This window comes from Furipterus horrens, unplaced genomic scaffold, assembly GCF_987537825.1.
Source record: "Furipterus horrens unplaced genomic scaffold, mFurHor1.1.pri manual_scaffold_17, whole genome shotgun sequence".
Taxonomy (NCBI): Eukaryota; Metazoa; Chordata; class Mammalia; order Chiroptera; family Furipteridae; genus Furipterus; species Furipterus horrens.
The window spans coordinates 100399351-100417896 of NW_028327187.1; the positions used below are offsets into that span (position 1 = coordinate 100399351).

At 46.7% G+C, this 18546-nt stretch overlaps 1 protein-coding gene across 1 annotated transcript; it reads right to left on the minus strand.

Annotated features, from left to right (window-relative positions):
* Positions 1–8329: 8329 nt before the first annotated feature.
* On the minus strand, positions 8330–9385 carry LOC149991694 (melanoma-associated antigen B4-like). The gene has a single exon (XM_090264138.1). It carries the CDS (start codon positions 9383–9385, stop codon positions 8330–8332), a length of 1056 nt encoding a protein of 351 aa, XP_090120264.1.
* Positions 9386–18546: the final 9161 nt, after the last annotated feature.

Below are 18546 nucleotides of genomic sequence, written 5' to 3' on the forward strand. Positions count from 1 at the left end.
TGCCACAACCCTCAATCCCCTTAGGGACTGGCTCCTCCTTTCTGAAGTGGGCCTAGTCCACTAAACCGAGGCCCTCACATCCCTGACACCACTGCCAGAGAAAAGGAGGGGCCGGCTGGGTCTGCCAGCTCTGCTCGGGGCGCCGTTGCTGAGTTTGGGAGTTAGCGGGTGCAGCCCTCCCTTAGCAGCCGCTAGAGAAGAGGATACTTTGTGTTTTATCTGTCCCCTCTGCCCAGCGCCTCCTAGGGGTGAGGGCGGGGCTGCTGTGCTGTGCAGGCCCCTTTCCAGGATAGAGGGGGGCTCTTAAGCACTCCGGGCCCTCATCCTGAGAACAGTTCGGACCTACAGGGCCGAGGCCTCCTGAATCGGCTCCACCCGTAGAGCAAGGACAGCCTTCTCATGAACGCATTCGGGACGGATTCAGTCCGACGGCTCTTCTGGGACCTCTCGGAGCCGGACGGCAGGGTGCGAGGATGGAAAGGGCCCACTCTCACTCTCGCAGGGCTGCACTCAGGTCCTCACCTTGAGTTTAGAGCCGCTGGAGGATCTACCCGCAGCCGGAAAGCAGCGGTCCGTGCCCGCCAGGAAAGGCCCCCTGCTCCAAAGCGGAAGTCGGTGGGTTCTATCTGGGAGGGCTGTCCAGGGCGCCTGAAAACTGAGTGCTGCGCGGGGCCCCATGGAACCCTATTGCTTAGGAGCCGCTAGGCCCTAGGGCCTCACCCAGGGTATCCACTGTTGCGTGTCCAGAGCCCGGGCTCCTCCCCGCTGTGAGCCCGGTGGGCCTGGCCGCACACCAAGTCCTCACTTTGCTGAGTTCCAGTGCGGCAGTTGGGGCGGACTGCTTCTTCTGTGCGCGCTGGGCCTTAGAGGCCTGCCCGGGGAGACGGGACCCCGTGAGGCTCCCACGGAGTGGCGGCGATCCCCTCCTTTAGCGCTGAGAGTCCTCGCTTTCCCTCGGTTGATTGCAAGGTCTTGTCTTTGCACAGCTGGCCTGGGATCCTAGTGTGCAAGGCCCTTCCCTCCCTGAGACCGCCCACGTGGAATGCGTGGACTCCTCAGTGGTAGCGCTGCTGGGTCTGTCAAGGCTAAGAAATTTCCTGGACACTACATGGCCTGTTGGCTTTTGCGGTGTCCCTTCTGGTTTTGGCACGTCCCCTCATAACACTCAGGATATTCACACAAATGGATTCCTGTTAGACACCCACTCATTCTCGTGCCAAACGGAAACCACACACAGTACATGGAGGACCTCATCTTACTCAGACTTCTTAGGCTCAATCTGCCTGACGTCTCTGCCAGGGGATTCCCAGGGATTCCCGACAGCAGAGGGGAGATTGTGAGACCTCTCATGCTGTGGGTGCTACCCTTAGTCCACTGAAGGGTCCGTACTTCGTCTGATGACCAGTCCTGTAACTTTGGCCTTTGCTTTCCTAACTCTGCTCATCTTTCATGAATGCCCCCACTTTCCTGAGAATTTCAAGTTCGAAATCGGAATGATCTTGATAGGGTCATGATATTTCGTGCCCTCCAAGAACAGAGAACACAGGTGGGACTCTAGGACTTTAGTGTTTTGGCACGTAACTTCCTCTCTCTTCCTTACTAACGATGTTCACCATATCTGTTATAGCCGCGGACTCCTTCGGATCTGAGATAACCCTCCTGAGCTTTTTGTTTGATCCCCGTATTTTGGGGTGATTGTTTCTTCAGCCCTGAGACACGGGAGTCCTCCAGTTTGACTCCTGCATCTCGATTAAGTGCTTCCTGGAAAATGACACATGGCAATCCCCCTATTGTAAATCTGCAGTAAATGCGCCACTATTCCACGACTGCTGCGAAATGGGAAACCGCAGCACAAACCGGAGGCCAGGACACGTGCTGTGCTGCCAGAGAAAAGAAAGCTGATATATTATTTCTCCACACCAACCATACTTAACGAACATAGAAGGAGAGACTCAGTTATGTTTGAGCCCTGATTGACCTTTTCTTTTTCTTAAAAGCTTTATTTATTTATTTTTGGTGGAGGGGAAGTGAGGGTGAAAGACAGGGAGAGAAACGTAAATGTGCAACAGACATATTTATCGGATGCTTGTTGCAGGCACCTTACAAGGGACCTGGCCTGCATCCCGGGTGTGTCAGTTGATTGGGAATTGAATCAAGGACTTTTGGGTATGGGAGACAATGCCCAACCCATTGAACCACACCTGTCAGGCCCGCATTGATCTTCTCTTGGTGTCTTATACTGCGTATGTGGATGATCATATTGTCACTAAGACTCATCTTTTCTCTCCTTTATTCATCTATCTTAGCTTTTTGTGTCCTTATTGTTCTAGTTTTGGAATCCAATTCAGTGTTTTGGTCACAAGGTTCTCCTTTTTCTCTCTTGAGGTAAACTTTGGACTAGTAGCCATATGTGAATAAATTGACTCACGATCAGCTGGAAGGAGTGCTCTAGTGTGGGCTTTGGACAGGTACAGTCCAGGGGATGTTGTCCCAGTCTTGTCACTTATGAACCCTGTGACCTCAGGTACGTTAGCAGGCTCAGTGAACCCAGGTTCTACATCTGAAGGGGTTTGTTAAGCCCTGTCTTTTAGAGCTGGTAGATTGTGGCTAATGTATATAAAGCATGTGGCAAAGTGTCTGGAATGCACTGATATTTTGCAAAATATCTGTGATGTCCATGGTTAGGATCATTTCAACCTCAGAAAATACCACTCACCTTAAAGCATTAAAAAAAAAAAAAAAAATTCCAGGGGATATGGGAGAATGTGTGCAATTTAGTATGCAGACCAGTAAATTCATCCAAAATTTTGTTTACCGGGAACTCTGAGTAAATTTCTTCCCATTAATTCATGTTTCGAATATGAGGGAGTTTCTCCCTTTGAATATAACTCAGACCTGCTAGAATTTGTTCCAATGTCTGAATCTTTCTTCCCTCAGAGCTGACTTTTCCTACTAACCCCCCCATCTCTGTTAATTTCACCATCACTTAAAATCTACAACTCTCTTGGACTTTGACAAATGATAGCAACAACACCACACACTCAAAAAGATTTGATTGCCATTCTCACAAAAAGGGTTCTGACACCCTACCCGCGGCCAAAGTGTGCTAACTCAGTGCCACCTGAGCTTCCAAACACAAATTACCACTATATTTCACAGAAACGCTCTGGAGATCATATGCATGAAACGCCTACTCTGTGCAATAGGGTAAATTGTACTGGACAGGAGCAAAGGATGCCTTCCATTGCTGTCCCAAGTGCTGCCTTCTCCCTGGCTGGTTTGGCTCAGTGGATTGAGCGTCGGCCTGCGAGCTAAGTGTCGCTGGTTCGATCTTCCAGTCAGGGCACATCAGAGAAGGAAAACTCTGACTCCAAAAAACCTCCGCTGCCTTGCGGCATACCTCTTCAGGGGAAAGGCTAAGGGAGTAAACCCTGACAGAAAATCCGGAGCCGGAGTCCCTAAGGCGGTTTGACGTTGTAGTCAACACCGGCAACTCCTGCGGCGCACCTGAAGCCAAGCTGTATTGACTCCGTCTTTCCCTTGGACCCTTCAGCTGCGAAGAGAGGGGCGGTCTGCTGCATGGGCAACAGCAGACCCTCCATATCACCCTGCCCAGGCTCTGTAGCTTCAGCTCCACTGGAGAGGACATTCCAGCGTCATCGCAAGATGTCGATTCAACACGGGAGGAGACAGATACCGTGTCACTCCCGAGTCGGACTGCACATCCATTCTCGGCGGTGCAGATAGACTCTTAAGAAGCTACACCATCGTCTCTCGAGACGGACGGCTGCCGACGACGACGACTCATCATTACACAGTAACTGGTAAGGGGAGCTTTCGTTCTGCGAGTGTCTCACCTTTGATAGCCACTCTGTGAGGGTCTGGCCCCTGCTCACCGTTATTGCAGCCTCCTGTAGCCCACCCTGCTGTGAATGTCACATCACCTCTCATCTCACGACTTTCAGCTTCCCGTTCTCTAGCTTCCTTTCCTTAAAGCCTCTTAAGTAGACCCCTGATCTGGAACCTCCCTCCCTGCTTCTGACCCCTAATTGTACTGGTCCTTTAAATCCTTTTGAATATGTCACCGCGCTTTCTACATGACAGCTGCTCTTAGACTCTAATTCCTATGGGCAGCGCAGGTAGGCCCTATTTTTCTGAGCATTCCTAGTAGTAGTCAGAAGCCTTTTAAACAGCACATGCTAAATTATGTCTCGACCTGTAAAGAGTGAGTGTACAAGAACTCAAACTTACTATGATTTAATTTCTTCTACATTCTTGAATAAGCTGAGCCAATCCAGATCCATATACTGCAATTTCACAAAAAAACTGAATGGAATAAAACAAACCCAGGATTGATTACAGGTCGAATTTTTTCACATCTCATGATCACACAAACCTTACGGTGAAATAATTTCCTTTTTCACAAAAATCCATATTCCAATGTTATGGAATTACAGGAAATTATTCAAGGCTTTTCATTTGTTACATAACAGCAGAATTCCTATTTTTCAACCAGATAATCTCCGATAAATGTGTGATCCAATGCATTTATAAACTTAGGTTTTCAAGGTAAGTATTCCTCTAAATGAAATTAAGAACACTTAAGATAGAAGATAAGATTCCAATTAACCCGTTCTGTACAGAAACACAGAGATGTTATGCACTGTCTGAGCTCTTCACTTGTTTGCAGAATGGCTGCTTTCTTTAACTGCAAAGTGACACTGTACCTCAGAAGTTCACTAGGGATGGGAGGAGTTTCGGGACATGCTCTGGACAGAAAAGTGGCCACGGCAGCAGTAGTGGAGGCCTGGCTTCAGCTCTGACTCGTGCTCTCCCATTTCTCTCTCTCTCTAAAACCTCCTCATAAGGAAGTGGGAAGACACCGAGCATGGTGTCATGGACATTAGCCCCGCCCCCCAAATCACAAATTACATGTATATATAAGAAAACAAAAAGATCCTACTCATGCTTATTTACAACTATGGAGTACACTGTGTATATACGATGATGTGTTTTAAATAAACATATTGATGAACATTTACGTATTTTCCTGTTGTTTGGGGCATGTATTCAGGGTGATCTTAAAAACATGAAATTACTGGGCCACAGATAAATGCATAGCTTTCTTAATATATCGTCAAAGCCGCAAGTTTGCATTTTCAGAATGTGTGTCTCAATGTTCTTAAGTAATATTGGAATTGAGTAGTATTGTTAAGCTATCTAATAATAAATTAATTATGACCTACCTCTACCTGGTCTAAGTAACGTTGTCATACTTATTTAATAAGAAAAAGTTTGGAAGCTTTGTTTTAATTTCTCTGCGTTGGAATAATTCATGGCACGAAATGTATACATTTGCAGTAGCGAGAGAATAATGTAATCAACGCTCCACACACTCATTTCTCAGCTCTGGCTAAATCGCCACACCGCCAACCTTGTCTCATCTAAATCCACTCTCAGCCCTTAGGTTATTCTGAGGCAAGCATCAGGGACAATATTTATCGTACCATGAACATTGAGAGGGTAAAGCTCCTAATTAAAAACATAACCACAATTCCGCAAGGACACCGGCAGTCAGAATTCCAAGAGGTCCTACCGGATTCCTGATGCATGGTGTACATCTTCCAGTTATTCATCAAACATGAATCGAGGTACTGCTATGAGGAATTTAGGAGATGTAATTGAGTTCCGAAATCTGATATTTCTAAAATGGGGATATTATCCTCCACGATCTAGACATAGTGAGTCCTTACATGCAATGGAGTTTTTCCTGGCCAAAGAAGTCCGAAGTGTGAGGGGGCGGTTTCCTTCCTGGCTTTCAAGATGGAAGGAGCTGCATAGCAGAGCAAAGACCTAAGGGTGACCCGAGAATGACCTCTAGCCAACAGCATGCATGCAAATGCGAACCTTCGTCTTTCAGTTTCCGGTAAGTGAATTCTGCCCCAAACACGCGTGGTAGTGGATGGAGCTTCTGAGGTCCTTGTGAGAACCCAGCTGCCTGATACATTGTTTCTAGAAATTCAGATATCTGACCTACAGATGCAGCTACTGTGTGCCCTCAATTCTGACCTAAGGAGCTGTGAGATAGTAAAAGTCTGTGGTTTGAAGCTGTGAAATTTGCAATAATTTTTTATAAAGTTAATCAACACAAACTTTTTATGAAATTCTTTTTTCCCTTCCTGTAATTAAAACTTTTAAGGTGTCTCTAGGGCAGCTTTCACACAGGTAGTACAGTATTAATATTATTGCTTGTCCTGTACATGACAAGCCCCGTCTTATTTAATTCGTAACTGGAAATGTGTAGCTTTTGGCCATCTCTCACCCTCGCTTCTGGCAATCCCCATCGGTTCTCCATATCTGAGTTCACTTGCATGTGTGTGTCATGTATTTTAAAGGTCCCACATACGAATGATACTATATAGTATTTGTCTTTTGCTGAAAGTTGCAAGAACACCCCTTGAATATTACCATATATTTCACTTAGCATAATGTCCTCAAGTTCTTCACGTGTTTTCCCAAATGGGAGGACTTCTTGCGTTTGTGGCTGACACATCGTGTGTGTGTTTGTGTGTGTTTGCAAGGGTGTGTATCCCTTTTACTTTATCCATTTATTCACCAGTGGGCACGTAGGTTGTTTCCATGTCTTGGCAATAATGTTGCAGTGAACATGGAGACAGAGACATAGTACTTCATGTTCTTGACAAAAATACCCAATAGTGGAACTGCTGGAGTGTGACAGTTTAACTTTTAAGTCTTTAAGGAACATCTACACAGTCTCCCACAGAGGCTACACCAATTTAGATTTCTCTCGACTCATTCACTGGTAAATAAAGTAAGGACATCCAGGTATATGAAGATTAAGTTTACAAAAAGCAAAACTGGAGTAGGGCAAACAGATAACTGACATACTTTTACCTTCTTCTCCCTATGTTCTGATCCCATCTCTCTGAGTGTCGCTTTTCATGATCCCAATGTAATGGCACACTGTCTTCTTCAGGAAAACAAAAGGGATTTAAGGATTTTCAGCGTGCGTGTCAAGGAACAAAACTCTCACCCTTAAACTGGATCCACAGCAGTCAGAGTGTGAGCCCTGTCATTCATACACGTATACTCTGAACCTAAACAGACTTCGTGTTGATAGAACACCGCCGGAAAATTACCTCAGAATAGAAGTCAACAAGATGTCCATGCACATCAGGAATACTGGTCAGTAGGAATTCCCATCACTATGTGAAGGCTCCACATCAGATCTCACTATGGGTGACACAAGCGACTGGATGTGACCCCGGATCAGCCATTGATCTTCCAATGGGACTAAATACTGCTTAGCAATGAGACCTAAGTGCTATGCTATCTCCGCTCCCGCTTTACTTTTCAGTTGCTCCTCAGGAAGCAGAGCATCTCACCCTCTTTGGTAATGTTAGCTTCTTCTACAATCTATAATTGCATGGACCCATGTGTGGTCTTCTTTGCCTAAGCATCCCCAATGCAAGCATGCAGACGTCCAAAGAGCTCATGCTCCGTTAACGACTGTAAGAAATAAAAGCCATGAACCGAGAGGTCTGATTCACTACTGCTTATATTATCAAACATTCTTGAAAAACAGAAGGAGATTCAGGTACATAGCTTTACAACTGGTACAACGATGCACTAAGTGCAGTTAGCAAACAAGAAATGACCAACTTTATATATGTACCACATCCCCCTTAAGCATCCATCTACAGGCGGTCATGCAGTTGGTGTCCTTGTCATGGCTGTAACAGACCAGCTGGGTACAGCACAGGTAACACAGCAAAGAGTATTGTTATAACACATATGGTTCAAATGGTTGCAGAGCAATGGGGGTGAACACCTTGGAAGTTATATAAATGTCTCATCACTATGTTGTACACCTGAATCCAAATTAACATCCTATGCCAACAGTAATTGTATAAACATCTGTAACGAGGCTACCTTTAACTTTATCTATCTATCCTTCTGTATATCTACCTACTGTTCCCTATTAGGTCAGTGTAAACTTCTTTCACATCGCTAAAGATAGTCTTACCCTAAAGCCGCATTATCTTGTTCTGGATCACAAAAGTTACTGAAGGATTCCCAATTTACATTTCGAAAAGGAAACTCCTACTGCCAACTGACGCAGGGCAATAAATGTGTGACCCATGCCATTCATAAACTTACATTCTGAATCCTAAAGAAACATTCTGTCAAAAGAACATTTGCAAATGCAAAAAACTCCACACAGGCAAGCTAACAAGAAATTTTGCATAGTAAGAAACTGTGTCACCGGCCTTTCCTTTCCCACCAGACTGAAGACTCCATCTGGATGTCACTCAGGGTGCGGGGAATGGTGGGATGTGGCTGTGGGGCGACCACCAGCCTTGGAACGACGGCCGGTCTTACGTTTGGCTTGGGCTCTGGCTTGGGCTCTGGCTTGAGCTCTTTCTTCCTCATCTTTTAAAGCCTCTTCATAAAGGCCTGGGAACGCAGTGAGCTCTGTTTCACTGATCTTGGCCAGGAACTCCAGGATTTTCATCTTGCTGGTCTCAGCATGGGTTCTTGGACCCCACAGGTACTCGTAGCGTGGAGGATCTGTGTTGGGCACCCTCTGGTACACCAGGTATTCTTTCTGCAACAAAACTTCGTTGATTAGCTGCCTGGGCTCCCCAAAAATGAAGTGATGTGTTCCATCATAGACACCTATCTTATTCAGGGAATCCCAGATCTCCTCCTCAGAGGCACGGTCCCCATTCAAGAGGATCACACTCAGAAGAGGCAACAGAATTCCTCTTACAGGAAATCTCCAGCCGGGACTCAGATTCCCATAGCCAGGGTCATCTTGATCATCGAAGAGGGTGTAGAAATTTCCATTGGGCTCGACTTCTTTCAATTTTAGGCCATAGACCAGATGCATCTTCTCAGAGGCCTTGCTGAGAACCTCAGAATAGTTCTTCCTGTACCATTTGCGTACTATCTTCAGCATATCCGCCTTTTTCATGGGCTCTCCCAATCTATACTGACACAGCAGGTACTGTACCAACTTACACGCCTTCTTATTTAGGAGATCTAGGGCAAAGCTCTGAGGGGAAGGTGAGGCCTGGGGGGAACTTTTACTTTTCTCAACATGGCTTTTGGCTTTTCTAGCAGATCTCCTGCGTGAAACACGTGCAGCGGCACTGGTGGTGTCTGGGGCACTCGAAGGTGCCTGGAGAGGTGCAGCACCAGTGGAGCCAGAGGGCGTGTCCCCCAGAACGGAAGAGGAGCAGCAAGCAGCGTCTTCTTCCTCCCCTGTAGCGGCCCCAGCATCCTTAAGACTTTGGGTCTCAGCTCTCTTCTGGCGGCGTTTCTCACGAGCACGCAGCTTGCTCTTGTGACCACGAGGCATGATGGCTGTTGTTCAGGACAGCAGACAAGAGTGTGGGCCAATGGACAGGTGATTTGGGCACCTGTTGGAGTGAAGATGAGAGGAGTGAGCACATTCAACAGGTAAATTCAACCTTAGGTGTTTTTTTGTTTTTTTTTTTGAAGGAAGCCTCTGTAGACTTCCTTGAGGGCATTACTCCAGAGACTCCCCCAAGGCTCCTGCTTCTGGTCAGTCCCCGGTTATGAAACCCATAGTGGAGCCAGAGAACCGTTACACAGAGTCTCAGGCTGCCTCTTACTAGCTGTGCTTTGATTTTATTCAAGTGACAGGAAGTGAATCAGCGTATCCCCCGTTGTTTGGCACGTGGGACCCCTCAGTTCACCTTTAGTATTATCGTGTAAACTCTGGGCAGAGCCTGGGCATCTGCCTTTCTGTTACTCTGACGTTGACACCTCAACGCTCCCTGCGACCCAGAAGGAACTGGAGGGGAGCATCAGTCCCCCTTTGTATCCGGGGACACCAGTGCTGAGAGCTTAGTGGTTCCACTGTTTCCTGAGCTCATGCGGATCCTCACCTGTCAGTCAAGCTCTTCACCTTGGCTCCTTGTGAGGAACTGGCACGTCTCCACTTTCTTTACTGGTGGCTGGACTTCCAGACTAAGGATCTCACCTCTCTTAGACCTGAAACAGAGAAATGAAGAGGAAGCTCAATCTGACAGTCCATCTCTGACATAACCTGGGCTGGCAGGTAAGGGTTGGGAGGGACTCCTTGAGGGCCGCTTTATTCAGGGTCGTTCGGTCGCCTCACCCCTCTCCCACATCCTCAATGGGGCTCCTGATGGAGAACTGCACACAGTAAGATCTGGCCTCCCCGAGACCCAGTAAGACGATATGAAGTTGGACTTATGTCACCAAAGCACGTCCCCAAGTGTGTGGGCTGCTGGACGTAGGTTAAGGCCCTATGGTGGGTGGTTCCAAATGGAATCGCAATTCAAGTTTAAATTAGACTCCTGCCGGGGTTATAATTTCTCTCTCTCTCTTTGCTAAACTGTGGGGACTCCCCACACTGCCCTGTTCCCTTTAGGTGGTGACCAATGGGCCTGACATCTATCCTTCATGTCACCTAGCACGAGAAATAGGGCGCATTCTTTTGTCACCACGTTATGCTGTGGCACATCACCACAGTCCTGAACGGTTTCTCTGAGAAAGGTGGCGTAAATGAAACCCTGCCACCCATGACAGGTGGTTTACCCCCTTTGACCTGATCGATCCCCTCCCTGGATGGCCTGGGAAGAAGTGAGCGCAACTCGTCGTGGCGAGAAGGTCAGTCTTCCTGACCTGAAAACAGGGCTGACGTGTCAGGGGGTCCCTACTTTCTTGGCACGTTCCCCCAAGCTCTTCAGTGCCACAACCCTCAATCCCCTTAGGGACTGGCTCCTCCTTTCTGAAGTGGGCCTAGTCCACTAAACCGAGGCCCTCACATCCCTGACACCACTGCCAGAGAAAAGGAGGGGCCGGCTGGGTCTGCCAGCTCTGCTCGGGGCGCCGTTGCTGAGTTTGGGAGTTAGCGGGTGCAGCCCTCCCTTAGCAGCCGCTAGAGAAGAGGATACTTTGTGTTTTATCTGTCCCCTCTGCCCAGCGCCTCCTAGGGGTGAGGGCGGGGCTGCTGTGCTGTGCAGGCCCCTTTCCAGGATAGAGGGGGGCTCTTAAGCACTCCGGGCCCTCATCCTGAGAACAGTTCGGACCTACAGGGCCGAGGCCTCCTGAATCGGCTCCACCCGTAGAGCAAGGACAGCCTTCTCATGAACGCATTCGGGACGGATTCAGTCCGACGGCTCTTCTGGGACCTCTCGGAGCCGGACGGCAGGGTGCGAGGATGGAAAGGGCCCACTCTCACTCTCGCAGGGCTGCACTCAGGTCCTCACCTTGAGTTTAGAGCCGCTGGAGGATCTACCCGCAGCCGGAAAGCAGCGGTCCGTGCCCGCCAGGAAAGGCCCCCTGCTCCAAAGCGGAAGTCGGTGGGTTCTATCTGGGAGGGCTGTCCAGGGCGCCTGAAAACTGAGTGCTGCGCGGGGCCCCATGGAACCCTATTGCTTAGGAGCCGCTAGGCCCTAGGGCCTCACCCAGGGTATCCACTGTTGCGTGTCCAGAGCCCGGGCTCCTCCCCGCTGTGAGCCCGGTGGGCCTGGCCGCACACCAAGTCCTCACTTTGCTGAGTTCCAGTGCGGCAGTTGGGGCGGACTGCTTCTTCTGTGCGCGCTGGGCCTTAGAGGCCTGCCCGGGGAGACGGGACCCCGTGAGGCTCCCACGGAGTGGCGGCGATCCCCTCCTTTAGCGCTGAGAGTCCTCGCTTTCCCTCGGTTGATTGCAAGGTCTTGTCTTTGCACAGCTGGCCTGGGATCCTAGTGTGCAAGGCCCTTCCCTCCCTGAGACTGCCCACGTGGAATGCGTGGACTCCTCAGTGGTAGCGCTGCTGGGTCTGTCAAGGCTAAGAAATTTCCTGGACACTACATGGCCTGTTGGCTTTTGCGGTGTCCCTTCTGGTTTTGGCACGTCCCCTCATAACACTCAGGATATTCACACAAATGGATTCCTGTTAGACACCCACTCATTCTCGTGCCAAACGGAAACCACACACAGTACATGGAGGACCTCATCTTACTCAGACTTCTTAGGCTCAATCTGCCTGACGTCTCTGCCAGGGGATTCCCAGGGATTCCCGACAGCAGAGGGGAGATTGTGAGACCTTTCATGCTGTGGGTGCTACCCTTAGTCCACTGAAGGGTCCGTACTTCGTCTGATGACCAGTCCTGTAACTTTGGCCTTTGCTTTCCTAACTCTGCTCATCTTTCATGAATGCCCCCACTTTCCTGAGAATTTCAAGTTCGAAATCGGAATGATCTTGATAGGGTCATGATATTTCGTGCCCTCCAAGAACAGAGAACACAGGTGGGACTCTAGGACTTTAGTGTTTTGGCACGTAACTTCCTCTCTCTTCCTTACTAACGATGTTCACCATATCTGTTGTAGCCTCGGACACCTTCGGATCTGAGATAACCCTCCTGAGCTTTTTGTTTGATCCCCGTATTTTGGGGTGATTGTTTCTTCAGCCCTGAGACACGGGAGTCCTCCAGTTTGGCTCCTGCATCTCGATTAAGTGCTTCCTGGAAAATGACACATGACAATCCCCCTATTGTAAATCTGCAGTAAATGCGCCACTATTCCATGACTGCTGCGAAATGGGAAACCGCAGCACAAACCGGAGGCCAGGACACGTGCTGTGCTGCCAGAGAAAAGAAAGCTGATATATTATTTCTCCACACCAACCATACTTAACGAACATAGAAGGAGAGACTCAGTTATGTTTGAGCCCTGATTGACCTTTTCTTTTTCTTAAAAGCTTTATTTATTTATTTTTGGTGGAGGGGAAGTGAGGGTGAAAGACAGGGAGAGAAACGTAAACGTGCAACAGACATATTTATCGGATGCTTGTTGCAGGCACCTTACAAGGGACCTGGCCTGCATCCCGGGTGTGTCAGTTGATTGGGAATTGAATCAAGGACTTTTGGGTATGGGAGACAATGCCCAACCCATTGAACCACACCTGTCAGGCCCACATTGATCTTCTCTTGGTGTCTTATACTGCGTATGTGGATGATCATATTGTCACTAAGACTCATCTTTTCTCTCCTTTACTCATCTCTCTTATCATTTTGTATCCTTATTATTCTAGTTTTGGAATCCAGTGTTTTGGTCACAAGGTTCTCCTTTTTCTCTCTTGAGGTAAACTTCGGACTAGTAGCCATATGTGAATAAATTGACTCACGATCAGCTGGAAGGAGTGCTCTAGTGTGGGTTTTCGACAAGTACAGTCCAGGGGATGTTGTCCCAGTCTTGTCACTTATTAGCCCTGTGACCTCAGGTACGTTAGTAGGCTCAGTGAACCCAGGTTCTACATCTGAAGGGGTTTGTTAAGCCCTGTCTTTTAGAGCTGGTAAATTGTGGCTAATGTATATAAAGCATGTGGCAAAGTGTCTGGAATGCACTGATATTTTGCAAAATATCTGTGATGTCCATGGTTAGGATCATTTCAACCTCAGAAAATACCACTCACCTTAAAGCATAAAAAAAAAAAAATTCCCAGGGGATATGAGAGAATATGTGCAGTTTAGTATGCAGACCAGTAAATTCATCCAAAATTTTGTTTACCGGGAACTCTGAGTAAATTTCTTCCCATTAATTCATGTTTCGAGTATGAGGGAGTTTCTCCCTTTGAATATAACTCAGACCTGCTAGAATTTGTTCCAATGTCTGAATCTTTCTTCCCTCAGAGCTGACTTTTCCTACTAACCCCCCCTATCTCTGTTAATTTCATCATCACTTAAAATCTACAACTCTCTTGGGCTTTGACAAATGACAGCAACATCACCACACACTCAAAAAGATTTGATTGCCATTCTCACAAAAAGGGTTCTGACACCCTACCCGCGGCCAAAGTGTGCTAACTCAGTGCCACCTGAGCTTCCAAACACAAATTACCACTATATTTCACAGAAACGCTCTGGAGATCATATGCATGAAACGCCTACTCTGTGCAATAGGGTAAATTGTACTGGACAGGAGCAAAGGATGCCTTGCATTGCTGTCCCAAGTGCTGCCTTCTCCCTGGCTGGTTTGCCTCAGTGGATTGAGCGCCGGCCTGCGAGCTAAGTGTCGCTGGTTCGATCTTCCAGTCAGGGCACATCAGAGAAGGAAATCTCTGACTCCAAAAAACCTCCGCTGCCTTGCGGCATACCTCTTCAGGGGAAAGGCTAAGGGAGTAAACCCCGACAGAAAACCCGGAGCCGGAGTCCCTAAGGCGGTTTGACGTTGTAGTCAACACCGGCAACTCCTGCGGCGCACCTGAAGCCAAGCTGTATTGACTCCGTCTTTCCCTTGGACCCTTCAGCTGCGAAGAGAGGGGGGGTCTGCTGCATGGGCAACAGCAGACCCTCCATATCACCCTGCCCAGGCTCTGTAGCTTCAGCTCCACTGGAGAGGACATTCCAGCGTCATCGCAAGATGTCGATTCAACACGGGAGGAGACAGATACCGTGTCACTCCCGAGTCGGACTGCACATCCATTCTCGGCGGTGCAGATAGACTCTTAAGAAGCTACACCATCGTCTCTCGAGACGGACGGCTGCCGACGACGACGACTCATCATTACACAGTAACTGGTAAGGGGAGCTTTCGTTCTGTGAGTGTCTCACCTTTGATAGCCACTCTGTGAGGGTCTGGCCCCTGCTCACCGTTATTGCAGCCTCCTGTAGCCCACCCTGCTGTGAATGTCACATCACCTCTCATCTCACGACTTTCAGCTTCCCGTTCTCTAGCTTCCTTTCCTTAAAGCCTCTTAAGTAGACCCCTGATCTGGAACCTCCCTCCCTGCTTCTGACCCCTAATTGTACTGGTCCTTTAAATCCTTTTGAATATGTCACCGCGCTTTCTACATGACAGCTGCTCTTAGACTCTAATTCCTATGGGCAGCGCAGGTAGGCCCTATTTTTCTGAGCATTCCTAGTAGTAGTCAGAAGCCTTTTAAACAGCACATGCTAAATTATGTCTCGACCTGTAAAGAGTGAGTGTACAAGAACTCAAACTTACTATGATTTAATTTCTTCTACATTCTTGAATAAGCTGAGCCAATCCAGATCCATATACTGCAATTTCACAAAAAAACTGAATGGAATAAAACAAATCCAGGATTGATTACAGGTCGAATTTTTTCACATCTCATGATCACACAGACCTTACGGTGAAATAATGTCCTTTTTCACAAAAATCCATATTCCAATGTTATGGAATTACAGGAAATTATTCAAGGCTTTTCATTTGTTACATAACAACAGAATTCCTATTTTTCAACCAGATAATCTCCGATAAATGTGTGATCCAATGCATTTATAAACTTAGGTTTTCAAGGTAAGTATTCCTCTAAATGAAATTAAGAACACTTAAGATAGAAGGTAAGATTCCAATTAACCCGTTCTGTACAGAAACACAGAGATGTTATGCACTGTCTGAGCTCTTCACTTGTTTGCAGAATGGCTGCTTTCTTTAACTGCAAAGTGACACTGTACCTCAGAAGTTCACTAGGGATGGGAGGAGTTTCGGGACATGCTCTGGACAGAAAAGTGGCCACGGCAGCAGTAGTGGAGGCCTGGCTTCAGCTCTGACTCATGCTCTCTCATTTCTCTCTCTCTCTGTAAAACCTCCTCCTAAGGAAGTGGGAAGACACCGAGCATGGTGTCATGGACATTAGCCCCGCCCCCCAAATCACAAATTACATGTATATATAAGAAAACAAAAAGATCCTACTCATGCTTATTTACAACTATGGAGTACACTGTGTATATACGATGATGTGTTTTAAATAAACATATTGATGAACATTTACGTATTTTCCTGTTGTTTGGGGCATGTATTCAGGGTGATCTTAAAAACATGAAATTACTGGGCCACAGATAAATGCATAGCTTTCTTAATATATTGTCAAAGCCGCAAGTTTGCATTTTCAGAATGTTTGTCTCAATGTTCTTAAGTAATATTGGAATTGAGTAGTATTGTTAAGCTATCTAATAATAAATTAATTATGACCTACCTCTACCTGGTCTAAGTAACGTTGTCATACTTATTTAATAAGAAAAAGTTTGGAAGTTTTGTTTTAATTTCTGTGCGTTGGAATAATCCATGGCACGAAATGTAGACATTTGCAGTAGCGAGAGAATAATGTAATCAACGCTCCACACACTCATTTCCCAGCTCTGGCTAAATCGCCACACCGCCAACCTTGTCTCATCTAAATCCACTCTCAGCCCTTAGGTTATTCTGAGGCAAGCATCAGGGACAATATTTATCCTACCATGAACATTGAGAGGGTAAAGCTCCTAATTAAAAACATAACCACAATACCGCAAGGACACCGGCAGTCAGAATTCCAAGAGGTCCTACCGGATTCCTGATGCATGGTGTACATCTTCCAGTTATTCATCAAACATGAATCGAGGTACTGCTGTGAGGAATTTAGGAGATGTAATTGAGTTCCGAAATCTGATATTTCTAAAATGGGGATATTATCCTCCACGATCTAGACATAGTGAGTCCTTACATGCAATGGAGTTTTTCCTGGCCAAAGAAGTCCGAAGTGTGAGGGGGCGGTTTCCTTCCTGGCTTTCAAGATGGAAGGAGCTGCATAGCAGAGCAAAGACCTAAGGGTGACCCGAGAATGACCTCTAGCCAACAGCATGCATGCAAATGCGAACCTTCGTCTTTCAGTTTCCGGTAAGTGAATTCTGCCCCAAACACGCGTGGTAGTGGATGGAGCTTCTGAGGTCCTTGTGAGAACCCAGCTGCCTGATACATTGTTTCTAGAAATTCAGATATCTGACCTACAGATGCAGCTACTGTGTGCCCTCAATTCTGACCTAAGGAGCTGTGAGATAGTAAAAGTCTGTGGTTTGAAGCTGTGAAATTTGCAATAATTTTTTATAAAGTTAATCAACACAAACTTTTTATGAAATTCTTTTTTCCCTTCCTGTAATTAAAACTTTTCAGGTGTCTCTAGGGCAGCTTTCACACAGGTAGTACAGTATTAATATTATTGCTTGTCCTGTACATGACAAGCCCCGTCTTGTTTAATTTGTAACTGGAAATGTGTAGCTTTTGGCCATCTCTCACCCTCGCTTCTGGCAATCCCCATCGGTTCTCCATATCTGAGTTCACTTGCATGTGTGTGTCATGTATTTTAAAGGTCCCACATACGAATGATACTATATAGTATTTGCCTTTTGCTGAAAGTTGCAAGAACACCCCTTGAATATTACCATATATTTCACTTAGCATAACGTCCTGAAGTTCTTCACGTGTTTTCCCAAATGGGAGGACTTCTTGTGTTTGTGGCTGACACATCGTGTGTGCGTTTGTGTGTGTTTGCAAGGGTGTGTATCCCTTTTACTTTATCCATTTATTCACCAGTGGACACGTAGGTTGTTTCCATGTCTTGGCAATAATGTTGCAGTGAACATGGAGACAGAGACATAGTACTTCATGTTCTTGACAAAAATACCCAATAGTGGAACTGCTGGAGTGTGACAGTTTAACTTTTAAGTCTTTAAGGAACATCTACACAGTCTCCCACAGAGGCTACACCAATTTAGATTTCTCTCGACTCATTCACTGGTAAATAAAGTAAGGACATCCAGGTATATGAAGATTAAGTTTACAAAAAGCAAAACTGGAGTAGGGCAAACAGATAACTGACATACTTTTACCTTCTTCTCCCTATGTTCTGATCCCATCTCTCTGAGTGTCACTTTTCATGATCCCAATGTAATGGCACACTGTCTTCTTCAGGAAAACAAAAGGGATTTAAGGATTTTCAACGTGCGTGTCAAGGAACAAAACTCTCACCCTTAAACTGGATCCACAGCAGTCAGAGTGTGAGCCCTGTCATTCATACACGTATACTCTGAACCTAAACAGACTTCGTGTTGATAGAACACCGCCGGAAAATTACCTCAAAATAGAAGTCAACAAGATGTCCGTGCACATCAGGAATACTGGTCAGTAGGAATTCCCATCACTATGTGAAGGCTCCACATCAGATCTCACTATGGGTGACACAAGCGACTTGATGTGACCCCGGATCAGCCATTGATCTTCCAATGGGACTAAATACTGCTTAGCAATGAGACCTAAGTGCTATGCTATCTCCACCCCTGCTTTACTTTTCAGTTGCTCCTCAGGAAGCAGAGCATCTCACCCTCTTTGGTAATGTTAGCTTCTTCTACAATCTATAATTGCATGGACCCGTGTGTGGTGTTCTTTGCCTAAGCATCCCCAATGCAAGCATGCAGACGTCCAAAGAGCTCATGCTCCATTAACGACTGTAAGAAATAAAAGCCATGAACCGAGTGGTCTGATTCACTACCGCTTATATTATCAAACATTCTTGAAAAACAGAAGGAGATTCAGGTACATAGCTTTACAATTGGTACAACAATGCACTAAATGCAGTTAGCAAACAAGAAATGACCAACTTTATATATGTACCACATCCCCCTTAAGCATCCATCTACAGGCGGTCATGCAGTTGGTGTCCTTGTCATGGCTGTAACAGACCAGCTGAGTACAGCACAGGTA